We start from the raw sequence: 22,514 nt of genomic DNA on the forward strand, positions 1-22,514 counted from the left end.
ATGGTTTTATTTGGATACAAACAGATACAGATTGTTGCAACCGCAATACTTTTCATGTCAAATATAATAGCGGACTGGAATTCTTCTTTTTCTTCGTCTTTTTCTTTTTATTCTTTTTCTTCTTCTTCTTTTTCTTCTTCTTTTTCCTCTTCTTGCAGGCCACGGTTAATGCACAGATTTTTTATTGGTAAAAAGATCGGCCGATTTGCCCATCATTGCTGGCAGAATCGGCCGATCGGCAAAATCGTCCAATTTTTTTCCAACTTCACCAATAAAAAAATGTGCCAAAACCCTGAAAAACGGCTGACCAATTAAGCCATTAACAGTGCAAAAATCGGCCGATTTTTTTTCGGCCGAAAAATCGTCTCATTTTCGACCTGGCTATGGCCTGCATTAGACTGCCCACTGCTAGTTACTACTCAAAGTGAAGATTATCCTCTCATTGCTAATCATTTTGGAGTATCCCATGCCCTAACACCTCTCCTGTTCAAAGTTCTTCAAGCAATAAAATTAAAAAAGATATCCCATAGACTGTTTATTGGAGTCAGAGTGAATAGACTATTGCTTATGGGGAAGGGCAGCCTCTGTACATTTAGGGAAGAGCCGGTCAATACCAGAGGGTCCTACGGGGGTAGTGCTATGTTTAAAAAATGTTTTTTGCTTTGGTTCATGCTCCCAAGGGCAGTGCTCAGGCTACCTTGCAATTTGTTTGGCAATCCCTTGACTGTTAGCCTAGAAAATGTCTGTTACTGATCATATTACTGATTACATACATCTGGCTTATTCTTACTAAAGAGAACTTTGTGGGTACCAGGACTGTGACTTATGTGTGTGGTGTATACTGTGTGTAGGCTCAGAGTCCATTAAGACATGCCAAATCTTTCACAGAAAGTAGCCATGTAGCCAGGTCTTCTTCACTCCAAAGCACAGGTGTCAAACTGGCGGCCCTCCAGCTGTTGCCAAACTATAAGTCCCATGAGGCATTGCAAGAATGACAGTTACAAGCATGACTCCCAAAGGCAGAAGCATGATGGGACTTGTAGTTTCACAACAGGTGGAGGGCCGCCAGCTTGACACCCCTGCTCTAAAGTGTCTCTCTTTTTTGCAATCCAGTGTTGGGGGGTATACGGTAAATGCCAAAAACTATTTTCCTATTTTTGTGATATTTTGATGTCACACAATTGAAAGGTTAAAAGATAAGTTCACCTTTCATAACATGTTACATGTACACCCATATTCAGCGTGTAACATGTTATGAATGGACAGCCCCAAAACAACAGACTTCACCGACATTTGAAAATGGAAGAAAAAAAAAGCCTAAAAATGAAAGTGAATGCAGTCATCACATCTAAGAATTGGTAAGCTGCAATAAATATTTGTTTTTGGGTTTAATACTGTTTTAAGAATTATTAAAGATTTTTCTTTTCAGAAACATATTGGTATAGACAAAGTTGCACAGAACAATAACTGATTACTTTCAAACGGTCCAGAAACACATTTCCATTCTTTTACAGCCACAGCCTGCTGCTTCCTTTCCACTGCTTTCAAAAACTTCATGTTAACGAGTACACAACTCTATACTCATCACAAGTCACCTGATAACCCTCCTCAAGACTGCATGTTTTATTGTCCCAGGGCAAACATGCCCTCATTCACCAAATTTGGAGCTGCTTGTAATCTTCGGCTGCTTGTGCATGTTGGTGCACATCAACCTGTAGTCCTGCCTTGGGTGCACACAAGCAAGGTTGGCTATGGTGGGGCTTAATAGGACCCTGCAACATAGGCACCCTAAAACTAGAAATCAGGTGCAGCAATCATTGGACAGGCTGAACCAAGAGGAAAGGAAAACTTTAAAATATGAAGAAGCAGTATACTAGGTAAGTCCTGACAACAGCAGCTGAAATAGCTAACAAAATATAGGGTTTAATTACACTTAAGGCCTCATGCACACTAGGCTTGGCCCAGCTGTCCTGAATGCCTTTCTCCTGGCAGGAGAAAAGCATAGTAAGAAACACACTTAAATCCAAGTTATTTTAACATGGTACATTTAAACGTGTTTAACCATCTTTAGCGCTTGGGTGTTAAATAATTTCATGGGACAGAATAATGATTTAGACACATGTAGGCGCGTCAAGCTTTTATTTGCCAAAATGCTGCTGCTCCTGAATGCATTGGCATTGTTTTTTTTTGCTGCCTCTAAATGTCTAAACACCTTTGTGTGCATAGAAAAATAGGCTAACATTGAAGCATTTAGAGGCAGAAAGAAAACCACCAGACACCCCTAAAAGCAGGGATTCTATAGCTCAGTGTGCACAAGGCTTTAAAACAAATACAAATAAATCACTGATACAAGGACTGCAGATAATTGTGATTTACTAGACTCTTCCTATATGAAAACACGATAAAATTGAGGATAGTGAATCCAATGAACTTACTCTTGTGTTATTCCTTTCTGCTTTCAGCTCTGAAATTTCTTCTTCTTTTTCAAGAAGCTGTTCCCTGCATGCATTCAGCTCTTTTGTCAGTGCAGCAAACTCCTGTGAAGTGCAACAGAAAAAAAAAGGTCACCACCAAATCATTAGCTCCAGAGTCTACACAACGTCGGTTTTGGCAGTTCTAGTACCCAGGACAGGTTATAATATTCTTTCATCCACAGGTATCCATCTCATTTACAAGTATATTGCTAAGCAGTTTTTAAGATGTTTGGTATCACACAGTATTCACACCAGATATAGTTAACATTAATCTTTTTTCACACAAAGGCAGATAAAAGCACAGTGGAAAAAATGCAGAGAGTTAAATAAACCCAGAGATTTTGAAAGGAGATGGACAATAGCTTTGGAGTATGCCCCTTTGAAAGGCAGTTTTCAGAGATACTGTATATGTCTCACAAAAGACCATACCTTAAGTTAACGAAATCTAGGATTTTAGTAAAGGCCTAATTTAAAAACCCATCTCTTGGTACCTTAACCACTTCCTGTCCGGACACTTTTACCCCCTTCCTGTCCAGAGCAATTTTCAGCTTTCAGAGCTATCACATTTTGAATGATAATTGCGCGGTCATGCAACACTGTACCCATATGAATTTTTTACCATTTTTTTGAGACAGATAAAGCATTATTTTGGTGGAATTTATTCACCGCTGGGATTTTTATTTTTTTTGCTATGTAAATGAAAAAGTCCAAAAATTTAGAAAAAAAGTGTTTTTCTTATAAAATTTTGCAAATAAATAATCTTTCATCATAAATCTTGGCCAAAATGTATTCCGTTATCTTTTTAGTAAGAAAATAAATAAGCCAAATTAGTTTATAACCAAAAATTATAATTTTTAAACATTTTTATTTAATTTTTTTATATTATTATTTATTTTTTACATACTGTCACCCTAGCAGTACAGTGTCACCATGGTGACACTGTAATACTTGTGGGGGTGATGATTTTTTTTTTTTTTTTACAGTGATTGCTTTTACACCCATATAGGATGTTAAAGCAATCATTTCTCTTTCTCTCTGTCTGCATTCTTGCAGCCATTGAGAACTACTGAGTGAGCTGTGATTGGTCACAGCTTGTCACATGGTACAAGGCTGTTGTGATTAGCCTTGTACCATGTGACCTCTGTGATCATTCACAGATTTCACACGTAGTAAGCAATGATGTCACACGTGACATCTTGCTTACTACTTTGCATGTGATCACTGATTGGCCAATCAGTGATCACATGACCGGGACCTCGTACAGAGGTCCCGTCCGACGATCGGTATTTCACTGTGTCCGGAGGAAACAGCGGGCACCAGATCGCGGTGCTGCACGCTCCCAGGGAGCGCGCACAGCTAGAAATGGCGGGTGCCACTTATGAACAGCAACTTGCCCCTGGAGTGCCACCGTCCTGCCGTTTATAAACAGCAGGCGGACGGCAAGTGGTTAAAAAAGGAGTGAGTTATGATATAAGTCATGTAAGATGTGTGTTAGCTCTCATGATATAATTACCTATCTGAATGTTGAATATAATTTGTTCACTTATTTATTCCCTTAAAGTGTCACTAAACCCACCTAATAAAAAACTATCGATAAATGCCGTATTGCATGAGTTTCATACTCAGTCACTATGAGATTTATTTTCTGTATTCTGCAAAAAAAACTGGTTGATCCTGCTGCTCTCTATTTCCACCTTCTGTTCGTGTCCCCAATTCAGCTAGGGATTTTGCAGCTGTAGTGGCAATTCTGCACATACTCAGTTTTCAGTGAGTTTCTATACTGAGCATTTCCTCCCTATCACATCCTCACATCTGAGCATCCCATGTGACTATAGAGTCACACATGTGAGCGTATAGACAGTGGTAAATGACAGCCTACTCTCCCCCCCTTCTCCATGTCTAATAACCAGCTAAACACAATGGGGTGGGATATTACATGTAGATTAATGGAGGAATTACCCTCCTTTTTTTCTAAGATGGAGGGGTGTGACACGGCCTGTGACTAGCAGAAATCCATCCACACCAAGATATTTCCATAAAATAATAAAGATTTTATTTCAAATATATATTTGTATGACATTTTAACAAAGTTTAATGATATTATTTATTTTTGCTCAGTATTCCAAAGGCTGTTTTTTTTAACATGTGACCAGCAGCAGAGGACTAGAAGCTCCTCCTGCTTATGTTTCCCTGCAGACAGGCTGGGAAAGATCTGGGTCATGTGATAGCTATATATCAATTAGGAAAAAGGCACTTACATGGGTTTTTTTTATTAAAATAACTGCAGAGCCATCATCTACACACAGAAATAGATGGGGCAATGTAAATTAAACAGTGTGTGTTTAGTATCACTTTAAATAGGACAGGTCACTGCAATTTGTCACCTTTATACTCCCTGGTAATTCAAACAGCTTTGGCTAGGCAATGACAAGGAGTGTACTGTGTTTCACTATCATGGCCAAAAAACAAGCCCAGAGCAACCCACATCATGAAGACTTCTTTAAGCAGGAGAGAAAACAAGTCAACAAAAGCCACCAGTACTGCCATCTCCCAAAGACTGTAATACTAGTAATAAGGAATTCAAAGTAATATCAGAGCAGAAAGAACAACTGTTCCAAAGTGTTGGGTAAAGAGTGGAAAAGAGTCTTACTTTGCTGAAATCATATTTCAAATTTTTACAGAATGGGTGGGGGTATCAGGACAAGTCCTTAAGTAATGAGGGGAAAAAAACTAACATTTGCTATGTTCAAACTTAGGAAAAAATGGGGAAATATGCTTATGTATACAACTAGCAAAAGTTTGAAAATGGGATAAAATAAAATTCCCTAGTGCTATAAATGTGTAGTCATGTATAGAGGTTTTCTGTTATTCTGATAATCTGGTCAATGTAATGTATAGCACAGTTTACTGCAGTAGGTATTATTTGGTGAGCCATTACACTTGTAGAGGAGTGCAATGCTGAAGCAGTAGCCATTGAGGGAATGAGAGATTGCAGTGGTGTCCAGTATGCTAATGTGGTGGCATGATTGCAGCCATTGGGGGAATACAGTTACAGTACCACTGCAGTGGGGACCAATACAGGAAAGCATCAGTGCAGTGATAGCCAGTAGACAAGTGTAAAGATACAGAAGTTGTCAGAAGTACATTGGTGTGGTTGGAGGTTAGTGATGTTTGTGAGTGCAGTGGTGGTCAGTGTTTATATACCTGCTTGTCTTGCAGGAATGACATGACATGCCACCACTATATAGCCAGTGTCAGGTGGATCAATCACCCTGCACACTGTAAGTGTTGGCAAGTACTGAAAATGTTATCTGTCAACAGTCTATTTCTAGTCCACTTCTATTTTGCCAAGGATATAATGTGGTAGTAGAAAGCGCATTTGACGAAAAGTATGCATATTTCAAGACACTCAACAGGAAATCACAGTCACCATGCAGGCAATTGGGATACATGTATAAATTAATTTGGAAAACCACCTATCAATTTTTTAAATATACTTGCCCATATAGATAAACTCAACGCTTTAAAGTTGATACCATCCAAGAAACTGGTTGAGCTTATCTATATGGGTAAACATGTTTAAAAAGAAATTGATATGTGATTTTTCCAATGTTTGCTAATATTGAGAACATACACTTGTGATTATGTAATATAGGCAAGTGGGGGTTATTATGGTAACATCCTTGTAATGCTTTTACTATTTATTGGACGATGACAAATTTGCTCCTTGCAAAGGCCATGATGACGTCACTGCTAATTTTACAAGGTAATATATGGCTTATTAAGGGCATTTGGTGTATACCAATTATATTTAAAACCTCTGTGGCTATTAAAGAATATACTTTAATTAAAGTTTTTATGCCTGGAGTTTAGCTTTAAAGTGTGATATTGTTTAGATATGTAAAACATATACATGGCAGTTAAACTACATATTGACATAAAATAAAAGCATGTGACAAATTTAAAGAAAACAATATTCCTTAAACAAAATTGCATATGTAGCACAGTCACTTCAAATCTAGACCTCCTGGGTTGAGAAGACAGTGAAGTATTGCGTTTAATCATCACACCATAATAAAAAAAGGTCTAATATGTTCTTCTGTTTGTCAGAAGGCAATGTTTTTATACATCTTAGAAGTACCTCTGCAATGGGTCACTTGGGGGACCTGAGTGGTCACACTGACACTTCAGGTTTTCCTTAGCACTAACAGTCCCAAATAGAAACAATTCAAAAACATTGACTAAAATTGAAATACGTTTGCTGCTGCCTTTTATCAGCCGGCATAATAAGCAATGATGACACCATGGTCTAATAATTATAATGGACTATTGCTTTAGGTAGAGAACAACCTTACATTCAACCTTCCTTCATGTCAATATAATTTTAGCCAATAATAAATACATTTTAGGTGGAACAGTGTATTCTAATGTAAATTGAGCGCTCTTAACTCTTTATCCACTTCAGAATAGTAACTAAGATAAATAAAAAATATTTTGTATAGGAAAAGTATAATCCAGTAAAAATTCAAAAGCATTAGAAAAAAAAAGAAAGCGCAATGTTTGAACATTTCAAGTAATGACACAAGATTGCTTGTATACATTTTCACGCATCATATTGTTGACACAAGTTAAAACATTTTATCAACCTTTTTGTAGTATTGTGTTATGCAATGGTATGGGATACTAATGGCCTATGCTCCTAAATCTGCCTTCCAGATGTACATGAACCAGGGGAATTCTGTCATCTACAATCTTTGTTTGTAACAGAAATGTTGTATGTCTGGTCATAGTTTACAAGCCCAGAGGTAAGAAAGCCTTTGCATAGTTAATGAAATTTGACAAGCACAACTGCACTCTTGAAATCTGTACACAAGATATTCAGCTGGGATGTGTGTGGAAGTAAACATGATTAAACTGGTGAATAATGAAGTTTAGCTTTGTTTTTTTCTTTATTTCTGACTGACAATACAGTGCACAAGTGGCACCGCCAGAATTATGATTGCAGTCAATTGGCCTCTAACACCTGAAAAAGCATCCAGCGTATATGGAGGAGATGGCTAGTTATGGTTTCAAATACATTGCCATCTTCAGTGCACACCAATGTTAACCCGCTAAACTAAATGGCCATGGATTTAACACAGTTCCATATTAACAAATTTACTCCTAGCTGGCTTCTCCACCTCTGAATAACTGATATACAATTTTCACTTTTCAACTGATGTCACGCTTCATCAGAATTGATTTGTAACATATGAAATTGTTTACACACATACAATTACACACGCATATACTACTGTAAGGTTAGAGAAGCAGTCAACTGGACAGTTAGATATTCACGTCTTTAAAGCATAACATCTTCAACAAAGTAACTGGTCATTTTTATGAATATCACGCAAGCATTTGATATGTTTAATTGGGGATTTTTGTGGGAAACTATGAGAAAAATGGGCATTGCTGCTGCCTTCTTAATTGAGTGCTATTGCCTAAAACTGATCCTAGGACCTGGGTTAAAACCAATAAAGATATCTTCATGTCCTTTCCTCCACAACAAAATACATGCTAGGGGTGCTCCCTGTTTCCGTTTTTATTTGCAATAAGCCAATGAATTCAGGAAATGCACTGGTGAACCTTGGAGGAAACAATCTCTTTGTATGCTGACTTTGCCTTGGTGTACATAGAGAACTCAAAAAACTCTTTTAATAACCTCAATGGCGAAGGGAGAGTCTCAAGTGTGAAAGTGGACAGCTTTTCCCTTAGGTCCCAAAAAGGACTATAATTTCTTAAAAATGTCCAGACTGGAAATTTAGGTATACAAATTCACAATGACTTATTCAAATTCATATCACTAAGCTTACAGCTATTAAAATAACAAAAGGATACAAAGCTACAAATGTGAAATTCTCTTCTATTGACTCTAATACATTAACACATTAAAAATGATTTACCTTCAAAAATGTTTATATGAACTTAGACCTCCTCCAATATTTCTCCCTGCTTTATATATCTGAAGACAGAATCTTTTCTCTCCTTCTTTATATGGAATAAAGCACAACCATGCATAGCTAATCAAGTCTACAAATTCTAGTTTCATAGACAGTGGGCTGTCCTTCCCCTAATTTTTATAATTATTTTCCAGCGTCATCCTCCACTTTCGTCTATGAATAGCTTCACCCAAACTTTCCATTCACCTCCACCAGTTTAAAAGTTAATCTCCATGATTTTAGAATATATTTACAGCAATACATCTACATTTTTACACTTATGAAATGCAACAAACTTTCTCCATTGTAGGTCTCAGCTCTTAATTGGCTTAAGACTGGGGAATCTTCACACCTTTCAGTCAATTTTCTCCCCCAAAACTGCACTTTGAAATAAACCTAATATGTAGAAATTTCACTGGTGGTGGTCTTCTAAAGGGATTACTGATCTCTCTCATATAACTCAGGATCGTCTCCTTCTCCCATTTGAGGATCTAAAGCTTAAATATGAACTTGGTTGACTCATTTATGCGTACTACACTTAGTAAAATGATGACCTTAATAATTCAATTCCAAGCCACAAAGTGGATCTTATTTCACTTGAAAAACGTTGACATCAACTCCTGACATCAACTAAGTTGAAGTCAACATTATTATTTCCAAATTGCAAATGTTTTCAGTTTAATATAGAATAGGGTTTGGGAGACCTCTTCCTAACTCATATAATTTAAATAAAATTACATACACTGACTAAGACAAGGTTCCTTTTATGATACACTACCTACAGGTACATTAAGGCTTCAAAAAGACCTCTGTTTCTTTGTACAGAACCAAAAGGCCATACAGCTTTAAAGTATTAAAAACTTCACCTTTGTATCACATTAAGACTACTCATTTCCATTACAACTTGTGTACAAAAACGCTCTGAGCAATTTTATTTTCTGAAGAGGGAACTGGCGTTTTTTTTTTTTTAAGCTCCGTGTACATGGACCCTAAAAAAGGAATTTCTTCTGTCATCTAAATCACAGGAGAATGCCAGCAGACAGTTTATGGGGTTTGTTTGGACTGAGGTGTCCATTTATGACACAGAGAATAGCTGCAATTCAGAGGATCGCAGCTATTCTCTGGTCATTCACAGTTTATGACACTGAGGAGATCAGTGGAGAACTGTTCAGCTCTTCACTGGAGATCTGTGTTCTCCCTCCAGATTCTCCAGCCCAGAGCTGGAGAATCGGAGGGACCGCAAACTAAGCAGAGATAATTTACCTCTGCTTAGTAAACTGTTCTTTTACTGTAATCTCACGAGATTATAGTAAAATGAGCAGTTTTCCAGCATTTGGAGACCGTTCTCCAGCGTTTGGAGACCGTTCTCCCTTCGTTTGGAGAACTGCTTCATAAAAGGCATTCACCAGAGAACTGTGTTCTCCGAGAATGCCGGAGAACTGAGCAGCGATCTATTACTGCTGGTTCATAAACGGACACCCGAGTGAGGAAGGGATAGGAGATATATTTGAAAAGGCCTCCAAGGAAACAATGGTGCACCCTTTCTAGAGTGTGTTTATAGAGTATTTTTTTCCTTTTAATTTTTTGATAATAATTTCTCTTTCCTGCTTTTATTAGAGTCAGTATTTCCCATTGCTTCTTTTTGTATCACCAGGACAGGAATTCATGGGGGGGGAGGGGTGATAAAACCACTTTTACTAGACGTAGGGAAAAGTTGTAACTGTTGTCACATTTTTATTCTAATCCATGCCCCCAATGAAGAAATCTTTTTCCCAGTGTTACAAATCTGTAAAGGAAATAGAGATTGTAAAGCTCCCTTTTCTATGCAAAAATAACATAAAAAACAAAAAACACACAAAAAAGTGGCTGGAGTTTACATTAAAAAGCCCTCTGGACCAAGGGGTGCAGTAGCTTCTATGACATTACCCTAAATACAGCTCAGCCATTCTGTTTCTCCAGTAACATTAGAAAAACACACAGCAATGCACAAACATTCATTTTCAAGTATAAAAGCTGGATGTGATGGCATGAAAAGACATTTCTTTCTTCTGGTACTAATTAAAATTAAATATATTGTGTAGTGTGACTTGATAAATTGCTCTGCTTATTTTTTCATATTCCTAGGTGAAGCCCAACTCTACCCAGAACTGGTTTTGGATAAAGTAAAAAAAAAGGGTTCAAATTCAGCCAGTGACAGGAAACTCAATTAACAAAAATGTCACACAACAAAAACACTTAATTTACTGTAGTTGAGTTGAAAAGATTATTATCAGGCATCTTGGTTGGCAAAGAGTTAAAATGAGAAGGGGATTACCCTAATTATTCAGACATCAATACACACATGGTAGATGTTCTAACTCTTTCTCACTTAAAAAGAAAAAAAAAAAACTTAGGCATAACTATGTAAGATAGGAGTGTCTAAATTCATTCTTTCTATATTTACACCAATATTCCCCACATGGAGGAAAAATATATTTGAAATATATTTTAAAAATATTCTTCCCAAATATATTGACATATATTTGAACTGCTACAATTTTGGCCATATTCAATATATTTCAATAAATATATATATATATATATATATATATATATATATATATATACTGTATGTTGAAATACGTTTTTATTACAAAATATATGAAAAATATTTTTAAAAATACATTTCAAATGTACTGTATGTCTTTAAAAATACAAATCTACATTTTTGGAATGCATTTACAAATATATGTAAAAATATATGTTAAAATTACTTTTATTAAAAAAAAATCAGAAGAATATATTTTAAAAAAAATATTTTTTTTAAAACATATATTTTTTAAATACATTTTTTAGATTTCTTTAACATATAAAAAAAGTTATTTTAACATATATTTTTACATATACTTGTAAATGCATTCCAAAAATGTAGATTTGTATTTTTAAAGACATACAGTATATTTGAAATGTATTTTTAAAAATATTTTTCATATATTTTGTAATAAAAATGCATTTCAACATACAGTATATATATATATATATATATATATATATATATATATTTATTTTTATTTTTTTTTAATAAATATATTGAATATGGCCAAAATTTTAGCATTTCAAATATATGGCAATATATTTGGGAAGAATATTTTTAAAATTTATTTCAAATATATTTTTCTTCCATGTGGGAGATTTTTCTCTGGTATCTCCACACAACATTTGATGGGTTTTATTTTGGAAAACTGGTTACACACAGGGTGGCTGGGTAGAGGGAGTGGTAGTACTTTGCCGTGGCATTTAGACAATAATTCAGATGAGATGCAATACCCCTCGTAAAAAAAAAACAATAAAAAATACAAACAACTTGGCGGTTTTATTGTCTGAATGTTCAAGCTCCACTGAACTTTATGTGCGGCACTAGTCATTTTTAATCAGAATCTTTTCCTTTGGTCATTTTGACAGTCAATCTGTCACTTCCACATTATCTGAACATTTTTTTTTTTTAATCTGACAGCAAAATGCTAAATATGTGCATTACAATATGTGGTGTACTAATTAAAGTCTTACAAATGTCTGACATCTCATTTGCTGAACACCTGCTGAGAATCATGTACACAAAAAGTTCTGGCTTCGCTAACAGCTGCACAGATAATCATGTTATTTAAGCAGCCCTAGATATTAATTTAAACAAACAAAATCATTTCAGTTTGAAAACCACAAATACCTCTTTTAATCTAAACTGGACAACAAAATAGTCTTCCTTTATCAATCTAATTAAAGTAATTTGTGGCGCTAAAAGCAGGCTCCAAAAACAGTTTCTATGGAAACACAACTTTCTTCAGAACAAAAACGTGGGTGTTGTGTTATTGGTTCTAATAATACAAACCCTGGCCCATAACATTAGTCATTATTTTCACTTTTTTTCTTAAGAATTCTTTTCTTTTTAAAGTCTATATATAATCAGTAGTGATTACCAGACTTGTATTTCAGGCTCTACTGTGCAGGTGTAGAATTGTGCACACTTAAAGCAATTCTGATTTGAAAGAAATATTTATACTGCTATTGTTGACTCTACTCCTGAAAATACTAGTGTCCTGGCTGCCATGTTGATCCTCTGGTCTTATTACATTATGGGGTCAGGCAACACAAAAGTGGTATTTTAGTTTTTGCATGGTGCAAAAGAACAGTGTGATTTTGCAGCTGATGCATTTTCAAAATGCAGTAGGAACCTTTTTCCTTTATGAAACACAGGCACAGCAGCCCATTCAAAGACTCAATAGTGTGAACCTAGCCTAAAAAAAGAAAAAAGAACAGGGAGAGTGAAACCTTACATAATTGCCACAACAGGTATGAAAAGGCAGAATTTCCACAAACAGGTCACGCCATTAAAATGTTACTAAACCCACAACAATAAAATCAGTCCCTATATGCAGTAAAGCATGATTGTTATACTCACTGTGGAACCTAAGGGGTTAATCCTCTGCATTGTGTAAAGAGGCTGTTTGATCCCATTTTCTCTGATCCTCCCTTTCTTCTACTGTCCCCAATCTATTTGCTGATAGTACAGAGCTCTAGGGGTCAATCTGCACATGCTCAGTTTGGTGTGTGTTGCTAGTGTTTTTTTTGCTTGGGAGGATGCATGTGATCAGCACAGGGTCAATCAGTGCTGTCCAGATAGTGGTCAGGGGTCCTGCAGCCTCATAGGACAGTCAGATGAGAATGAAAACTCCTCCTACAAGCTTTACCAGTGCTTGGCAGGACACTGATAGAAGTCACAAAACTGCTATATACTGATGATAAGAAAAGGTATTTGGCAGTTTATATTTACTAAAACAATTGCATTTCCATGTTCTGTGTACTGTGGGAGACCAGATATAGTGAATACAGGGTGCTGGGTTTAATAGCACTTTAACTCACAAAAGCTATAAAAAACAGCCAGGTTGTTTAACCAATTCAATACCGGGCAATTTTACACCTTCCTGCCCAGGCCATTTTTCAGGTTTCAGCGCTCTCACACTTTGAATGACAATTGCGCGGTCATAGAACACTGTACCCAAACTAAAATTTTATAATTTTCTTCACACAACTAGAGCTTTCTTTTGGTGGTATTTAATCATTGCCAGGGTTTTTATTTTTTGCTAAATTAACAAAAAAAGACTGAAAATTTTGAAAAAAACGCGTTTTTCTTTGTTTCTGTTATAAAAGTTTGCAAATAAATAATTGTTCTTCATAAATTTAGGCCGAGATGTATTCTACTACATGTCTTTGGTGAAAATAACCCAAATTAGGATGTATTTTTTAGTTTGTAGGAAAGTTATAGAGTTCACAAACTATGGTATAGATCTGAATATTGATCAATCCTGAAGTACTGAGAGCCAATCTAATATCTTGAGGTCCAAGAATGTCAGAACAGTACAGATATCCTCCAAATGACCCCTTTTTGCAAAGTAGACAGTCCGACGTACTTCATAAGAGGCATGGCGAGTTTTTTGAAGTTGTATTTTTTTTTGTCATAATTTTTCGGAAAATGAAAAAATAAAAAACATTATTTTCACTATATTTTTTTTACAAACTGTCACCAGTGCAGTACAGCTTCATCATATAACTGGCATGGCGGTGATCAGGGACACTGACTGGTGACAGTGTGAAAAAAGAAATATTTTTTTTATAAATTTTTTTTTATTATATTATTTAAAAATTTTTATTACATTTCTTATCTTTTTTTTTAAGATTTTTTTTTTCATATTTCACTATGTCCAAAGTAGTACAATGTTACTACTGATACTGATCACTTTAGGGAAGTGATCAGTATTTTTTTTTTTTTTTTACACAATTTGCTTATAGCAAAGAATTACTTTGCTATAAGCAAGCATTTACCTGAATGACATCGATTCATTCAGGGTTTTTTTTTTTTCGTGCTTAGCTGTGATTTGGCCACAGCTAATCACATGACATGTGCATGTGATTAGCTGTGACCATTCACAGCTAGACACTAGTATACGATGGATGGCATGAATTAAGCCATCCATTGTATACAACTGTCATGGGACCTGCTGTGATTGGTCACAGCAGGTCACATGGTACCGGCAACGTGGTTGATACTCAGATCTTTCATCGGCCGTGTCCGAGGTACACGGTCAGTGACAGATCGCGCCGCTGTGCGGCTCTGCAAGCGCGCAAACTGTGCATGTGCGGGAGTACGCCAAATGGCGGCCTCCCGGAAAGCTAATGCATTTTTCCGGCCGCCATATGGCTATTGACCGGGCGTCAAATGGTTAAACTTCCAAGATTCAACAAAAATGAAATATCACTTCTGAGTAGACTAATCCTTTTGGCTTTTGACCCAAAGCAAGTATGGAGTACTTATTTCACTTCTCAAAATTAACCAAAGTGGCTGATCACCATTTCAATCAAGGGGTGTCATTTGAAGGTGTGACTACTAACAGGGAGGGCATCATCTGAACCAACCAAAGTTGGTGAGACTGGGTGAAGAGCATCACCAGGCTATGGCCACTTTGAAAGAATCTGCTGCACTGTAAAATATGACTATGTTTTACACTAATTTATAATTAGTCATTGCTGGTATCAAAGTCAACATTGCATTATGACAGAGCATTAAACACTTGAAGACCAAGCATTTTTCAAATGCAAATTTTTGGGAAAAAAACACTTAAATGAATTTGAAAAAACAAAATATATATACCCCATTTTTTGTAAAATATGAAAGAGGATGTTACGGCGAGTAAATAAATACCTAACATGTTACGCTTTAAAATTGTGCACGCTTGTGGAATGGCGATAAACTACGGTACTTAAAAATCTCCATAGGTGACACTTTAAAATTTTTTAAAGGTTACCTGTTTAGAGTTACAGAGAAGGTCTAGTACTAGAATTATTGCTCTTACTCTAATGTTTACAGAGGTACCTCACGTGTGCTGTGAACAAGGTTTACGTATGCATGTGTGACTTCTATATGCGTTCACTCCTGCCACTATTAAAAGCGATCCAGTGGCTGTATATCATTGTTTTTGATTGGCTGCTTCATACTGATAACAGTGAACATGCTTAAGATCTATGTATCCTCCAATGGGGTATGTGACAGGGTGACAATGCAGCAGCCCAGTTGTAACCAGAAGTGTCTAAACAAGGACCTTCATGGCTAGGTATCACTTTAATAAAAGCTGAAGGTTTAAAGATTAAAGATAATTTTTGCAATTATATATATATATATATACAGTTGCAAGAAAAAGTATGTGAACCCCTTGGGATTACGTGGAGTTTTGCATGAATTGGGCATAAAATGTGCTCTGAACGTCATCTAAGTCACAACAATAGAAGAACATAGTCTGCCCAACATAATACTGCACAAACATTAGATGTTGCCATGGTTTAATTGCACATAACATGTAAACATTCACAGTGCAGGGAGGAAAAAGTATGTGAGGCCCTAGCTTAATGACTTCTCCCAGAGCTAATTGGAGCCAGGAGTGAGCCAACCTTGACTCCAATCAGTGTGATGATATTGGATGTGTTGCTGACAGCTGTCCTGCCCTTAAAAAACACACACCTGTTTTGGGTTTACTGGTTTCAAGAAGCACTGTCTGATGTGAACCATGCTTCGCAGAAAAGAGCTCTCAGAAGACCTGCGATCAAGAATTGTTGACTTGCATGAAGCTGGAAAGGGTTACAAAAGTATCTCCAAAAGCCTTGATGTTCATGTGTCCATGGTAAGACAGACTGTCTACAAATGGAGAAAGTTTAGCACTGTTACTACTCTCCCTAGGAGGGGTCGTCCTGTAAAAATGACTGCAAGAGCACAGCGCAGAATGCTGCATGAGGTAAAGAAGAATCCCAGAGTGTCAGCTAAAGACCTACAGAAATCTCTGGCACATGCTAACATTTTTGTTGACACATCTACAATAAGGAAAACATTAAACAAGAATGGAGTACATGGGAGGACACCACGGAGGAAGCCATTGCTGTCCAAAAAGAATATTGCAGCACGTTTGAAGTTTGCAAAAGAGCACCTGGATGTTCTACAGCACTACTGGCAAAATATACTGTGGACAGATGAAACCAAGATTGAGTTGTTTGGGAAGAACACACAACACTATGTGTGGAGAAAAAAAGGCACAGCACACGAACATCAAAACCTCATCCCCACTGTAAAACATGGCGGAGGGAGCATCATGGTTTGGGGCTGCTTTGCTGCCTCAGGGCCTGGACGGATTGTTGTCATTGATGGGAAAATTAATTCCAGAGTTTATCAAGACATTTTGCAGGAAAACGTACGACCATCTGTCCGCCAACTGAAGCTCCGCAGAGGATGGGTGATGCAACAGGACAATGACCCAAAGCATACAAGTAATTCAACAAAACAATGGCTGCAACAGCACAGAATACGCCTTCTGGAGTGGCCCAGTCAGAGTCCTGACCTCAACCCGATTGAAATGCTGTGGCATGACCTTAAGAGAGCGATTCACACCAGACATCCCAAGAATATTGCTACACTGAAAGAGTTTTGTGAAGAGGAGTGGTCCAAAATTACTCCAGATCGTTGTGCAGGTCTGATCTGCAACTACAGGAAACGTTTGGTTGAGGTTATTGGTGCCAAAGGAGGGTCAACCAGTTATTAAGTCCAAAGGTTCACATACTTTTTCCTCCCTGCACTGTGAATTTTTACATGTTATGTGCAATTAAACCATGGCAACATCTAATGTTTGTGTAGTATTATGTTGGGCAGACTGTGTTCTTCTATTGTTGTGACTTAGATGACGTTCAGAGCACATTTTATGCCCAATTCATGCAAAACTCCACGTAATCCCAAGGGGTTCACATACTTTTTCTTGCAACTGTATATATATATATATATATATACACACACACATACTCACACAAACACACACATACACACAATGTATATATACATTTACAGTATCTTTTTAAGCCATGGTAATTGTATGGAATTCTAAAACCAAAGAGCTGGAACACACAACGTACCGTACTGTACATTTACCATGCTGTCAAAGTCTTTTTTTACTGTGGATTAGTTTTTGAAAAATATAACATTTTATGCAAAAACATCCTTCCTTGCAAAGTATTTTTCTTAAAGCCGAGCTCCACCCAAAAGGGGAAGTTCCACTTTAGGTACTGCTCCCTCGCTCCCCATTAAGGATTGGCACCTTTGGGGGGCAGGGGGGAGCGGGCACCCGAATTTGACAGGTACCCGCCCCCACTTCCGGTCCAATCGCCTAGGCGATCGGAAGGAGGAGACATCACGCCGCCGGAGCAACGTGGAGCTCCGGCGGCCATCTTTGATTCAGGACGGTTAGTCCCAATACCTATGCTACACACAGTCATTTTACTTTGATGTATGCTACTTTACCTGGATACCTGTTATCATTACCTAGATGCTTTTACCTTTAATAAACAAGCCTTACTACACTATGGGAATTTCTCTACTTTAACTGCCCTCGGGAGGATTCATTTACAGATAACCCAGTATCCAGTCTCCAGAGAGGGAGCCCCTGTACACCTGGTGAGCTGACCCATCCATCCCTTAAAGGGATCTCTGGCACCTTTCCGGTTTACATCAGAGGCCCTAGGATCCATACCTATCCAGTGAGGGATTTAACCCTATTCCTGCCCAGATTCGGATGGCCTTGATGACATCAGGATTTTAATAAACCAATGCGCATTTTATTATGCGTTCCGGTGAGTGCGCATTTCTCCCACACCTGATTAAACAAGCACCAAATCTTAGATGAACGCAGGATTCCTATTTGCACTAACAGTCACTTTATGAACTATATATATATTTTATATTTTAATATATTCAATATATTTGATTGATTTTGATACTTTTATGTACCTATTTTTAGCACTATATAAATCCTGTATAATAATAGAATAGGGATTGGACTTCCACCCCCCCCATGCAATCAACATATCAGCCTCACACCACACCCATAGGGTGACATGTGGCACCAAACATATTCAGGTGCACATGCCCCTTTGCCGTACCTTGTTTTGGTGATAATATTTGCCAACAAAAATTAAAAAAAATTGAGCATACGAACTAAAAAAATATGTTTTTCCAAACCCGTATACCCTCTGTCTAACCTGTGCCCGTATGCTTCCACACCAATCCTATGTGGGATAGATGTGTGCAAGGACTCAACATCCAGTCACACTTGGAAAAAATCATCCTTCGTTCCCATTTCCTGTATTTCTTCAACACTTTTTTTATTGCTGAACACAGACAAAATGCAGAGAGGAGGGCTTTGGGTGCAGGATATCCGAGGCAGAGAAACACAGAGGACAGTTTCCTGAAATTTTCAACAACAATGGACCTTTTAGCAGCAGTGTTGCTGTAGCACAGGTAATTAATGATGGCCACAAATCCTATGACTCTGTAGGAGCAGTCAAAGTCCAAATACACCACATGGTCCCTGTCTCTAGATCAAAATGTTCCACAATACTTGGACCCTTCTCACAATGTCCTAGCAGTAGCTTTTGCCAATCAAACTCCTCAGTGAGAGATCCTAACTTAGGTCAGCTTCAACGGATCCCTCTTTCTTAGGCCTCCAGCCCATAGCATATGCTAGGCCTAGTACAAATAGAAGCTTTTCAAATACAAATTTGCCCAGGTACCCCGGTCGATTACATTATAAGGGGGTGCAGTCACCCGGTTATGTCATTGGGTGGCCCTGCCCCTTAATTTTATTTAGTGACAGGAGGTGGCGGAGCTGTCAGACAGCAGGAGCCAGCGTCGGGTGCAGAATTCTTTTTTTTGTTTTCAGATCAAGGCAGCAGTGTTCATCGTGATTGACACTGGATTTACAATTTCTTTTTTTAATTTCTTATTTTTAAATAAAGGACTTGTCAAAAACTGTCTTTGTATTTTTATTTATTTTCAACACTTTTTTGGGTGAATTCACATGGGAAGGTGAGATCTGGGGGCCCCCTTGTTAAAGATTGTTTCCAGATTCCAATAAGTCCCCACCCACAGACTTCCACAACCACAACCCAGGGTTGTGGGGTAGACCCCCTTGTCCCCATCAACATGGGGACAAGGTGCTTTGGGGGGGGAGCCCCCCTAACCCAAAGCACCCCCCTTTTTTTAAAGAATTTTGGCATGGGGTTACTCTTAAATTTCATACCAGACCTGAAGGGCCTGGTAAGCACTGGGGAGGGACCCACATGCTGATTTTTTATCTCAATTTTTAATTGCCGACAATTCTTTTATTTATATTCAGCTATCAGTGGGGAACCCCAGTGAGAGCTGATGAGTCATCTGTTGTTAAGGATGGAAATAAGAAAAAACGCTAGAAAACAGTGCTTAGCAGCGGTTTGCGGTGTTTAGGAGTATTTAAGAGCCGTCAACATTTTTTTCTGCTCCCAAACGACTCTAGACTAAAATAGCATGCATGGACACATAAGATAACACTATTTGCTTCTAGAGGCAAAAAAGAAAACGCTCAAAAGCTGCTGCTTCAAGCAAGTGGAGCCAAAGTAATTCATCCATTCTGGGAAAGGGGTTAGTAGACAATCTTTCATAATTCCTAGAGTCTCCAAACAAACTTTACACTTCCTGGGCATTTTGTTGTTCATGTATCAAAACAATCCTCCTACTTTGGCACTAGATCATACACTAAGTGCAAAAGTCAATCTCTGCAACCACAAATTAAAAAAAAAAAAACAAATAAACTATACAACAAAAAAATCTTTGGAGTTGCTGCTGTTACTGATAGAGTGAACAACACCACACTCCCTTTTAGAGTCCACTTATACCTTAAATAGTGACGCGCAACCCCAAATTAACCCCAACCATAAAGAAAATGTTTTTGAACAAGAATATTAAAATACAGAGCCCCAATTTGTAACAACCACTTCCATGACAGAAAGTACATAGTATTGTCCTTTTTCTTCTTAACACACCCGTGCTCTCCACTACATGCAAAATCCCATCTGCTCACCTAATTATAATGACCGCTAAATATTATCAGGTCACAGACAGTCTCAAATCTTCTTCTACTAACAACTTTAGGAGGTGTTCCCGCTTTCCAATTTTGCTACTTCCAGTTGTTTCTCAATCATCACTAACCTTTTTTTATGCCCCCTTTTTTCTCAAACAGTGCTATTTTTTAAAGATCTATATTCACAGCATTGTTATTTTTGACAATCCAATGTAAGTTTACTTAAAAAATCTCATGTCATGTTGTGAGTACTGTTTTTCTGCTGACCATCTCTTTCCATAACTTCCTGGATTTCCTGCATGCTTTTCAGCTTCTCTTCTGCTCATGTGGATTACCTTTTATAAGGCAGTTATAATGTGGTTTGATTCCTGTACTGACTGTGCCTCATGTAATACAGAAAGCAGGCTCTGTAAATGTTTGACACAAGCAGTGCATTGTGAATATAGATCCTGTACCAGTAGGGCCACATTTTCCACTTACAAGATGAAAAAAGATGGGCTGCATTTCCAGCTATCCTCACCCACACCACTACCAGTGCTTTTCTGCTTTTTTGACACTGATGACATAAGATTTACTTACTGGAATCCACGTGCTCATCCCACGTTACATTATGGGACTGCCATGACACTCAACCAGAATCTAGCGAAACCCAAGACAGTCTGGGCATAAATATTGTACCAATGAATGTACAGATACTTTGTGCTTTTGTCATCCAGAACTGCTAGGTAACTTTAATGCTTCAATGAGAAGAACGAATATATTCCTGCCAACAGACTAAGATTACAATAATGTGATGGCCAAGTAGGACGCTGAAAAATCAAACTCCTCTTGATATGAAAGAAAGGAACGATAGCCCTGGGGTTTCAGTGGGGTAACTACAACCTTTACCCTCAGATAAACCAATCTTGGTGACCCTCAAGTCTAGACTGACCCCGTCACCTGGCTTGATGGAGCCCATCTCCAAACCAGGAACTGAGAATTCACCCAACATTGGCTAACCCAGACTAGCTCTGAATGCGACACTACACTTCTCAGGATGCTTCAACGTATAAAATGTTTATATGTTTTATAAACTCTATGAGGTTACCTTTATTATTGTTTATTCTAGTACTGAAGGGTTTAACATAGAATCTCTACTTACAAACTAACCTGGACACTAGAGCCATGGGCTACAATTCATCTTTCCTCAACATTATTTGACAACTTAGACCAGGATGGATCAAATAGTTGCCCATAATATGTGGCACTTGACTTGTACTCCTGCTGGAGAATGCAAGGTGTGGTTGTTATTGCTCTTGTTAAGATGGAGAGAGAGGGTTGGGTGAACTGTGGGATATACAACTAACGCTATCCATACCCAGTAATTGATTTTCGTAATGTTTGCAATGTTTAGTTTTATGTTTTAGGTCTACATTCATATACATTTGATTTCCCCTTTTAAATGTTAGCATACCCCCACACAACTCTTCTTCGTCGCTAGCCCCCACTTCCCTTTTAGGAGTCCCTGACCTCCCCCGGGAATGGGCAGCAAATTGTATTGATGTGCTTAGTAGGTAATTAACCCCCGATTGAGTACTGTCCTTATTTTCTTTAAAGGGCATTATTTTTTTAAAGGGCAGCCACAATGGCTTGTTGGACACTCTGGCTAACTTGTATTCCCCCCACTCTCATAAATAGATACCCTAGAATCTTGTACTATCACACTTTTATAATTTGCTAATCTTAGGGGGAAGTTTCAACATGGCCCTGAACCCACTCCAGGATCAATCTAGAAGTGACACACAATGCTCATACACCTCTTGTGAAAATTTAAACAGATGCTTCAGTCTGAAAGATGGGTGTGTGTATGGTGCAAATGCAAGATACCTTTTTGCCACAGTACATAACTGTTACTTGAAGTTGGACTACTTCTTTGTCAGGCCTGGTGAAGGTATCCTCCTCAAATATAGAAACTTTTACAACCTTTGACCACATTTCAGTCAGCCTAGAGATCTCTATGGGTTGATACTTGACTTGGCACCAAGAGGTAAAATGACTTGATCATTTAAGGTGATTTAAAACATTGATGGCACTGCAGGTTAAATTACTTTCTTATTCAGGAT

General features: G+C 37.7%; 1 protein-coding gene across 11 annotated transcripts in view; it reads right to left on the bottom strand.

Moving 5' to 3' along the window:
* Positions 1 to 22,514, bottom strand: part of PPFIA2 (PPFI scaffold protein A2) — a 455,338-nt gene that overhangs the window by 229,291 nt on the left and 203,533 nt on the right. For all 11 annotated transcript variants that reach the window (XM_089652248.1, XM_089652279.1, XM_089652271.1 and 8 more), the window contains one exon: positions 2,436 to 2,537. In XM_089652248.1, the coding sequence (XP_089508374.1) occupies positions 2,436 to 2,537 (102 nt within the window). The remainder of the gene's footprint in view (positions 1 to 2,435; positions 2,538 to 22,514) is intronic.

The sequence above is a fragment of the Staurois parvus genome, unplaced genomic scaffold (genome assembly GCF_062004578.1).
Source record: "Staurois parvus isolate SC_StPar_1 unplaced genomic scaffold, SC_StPar_1.0 ptg000025l, whole genome shotgun sequence".
NCBI lineage: Eukaryota > Metazoa > Chordata > Amphibia > Anura > Ranidae > Staurois > Staurois parvus.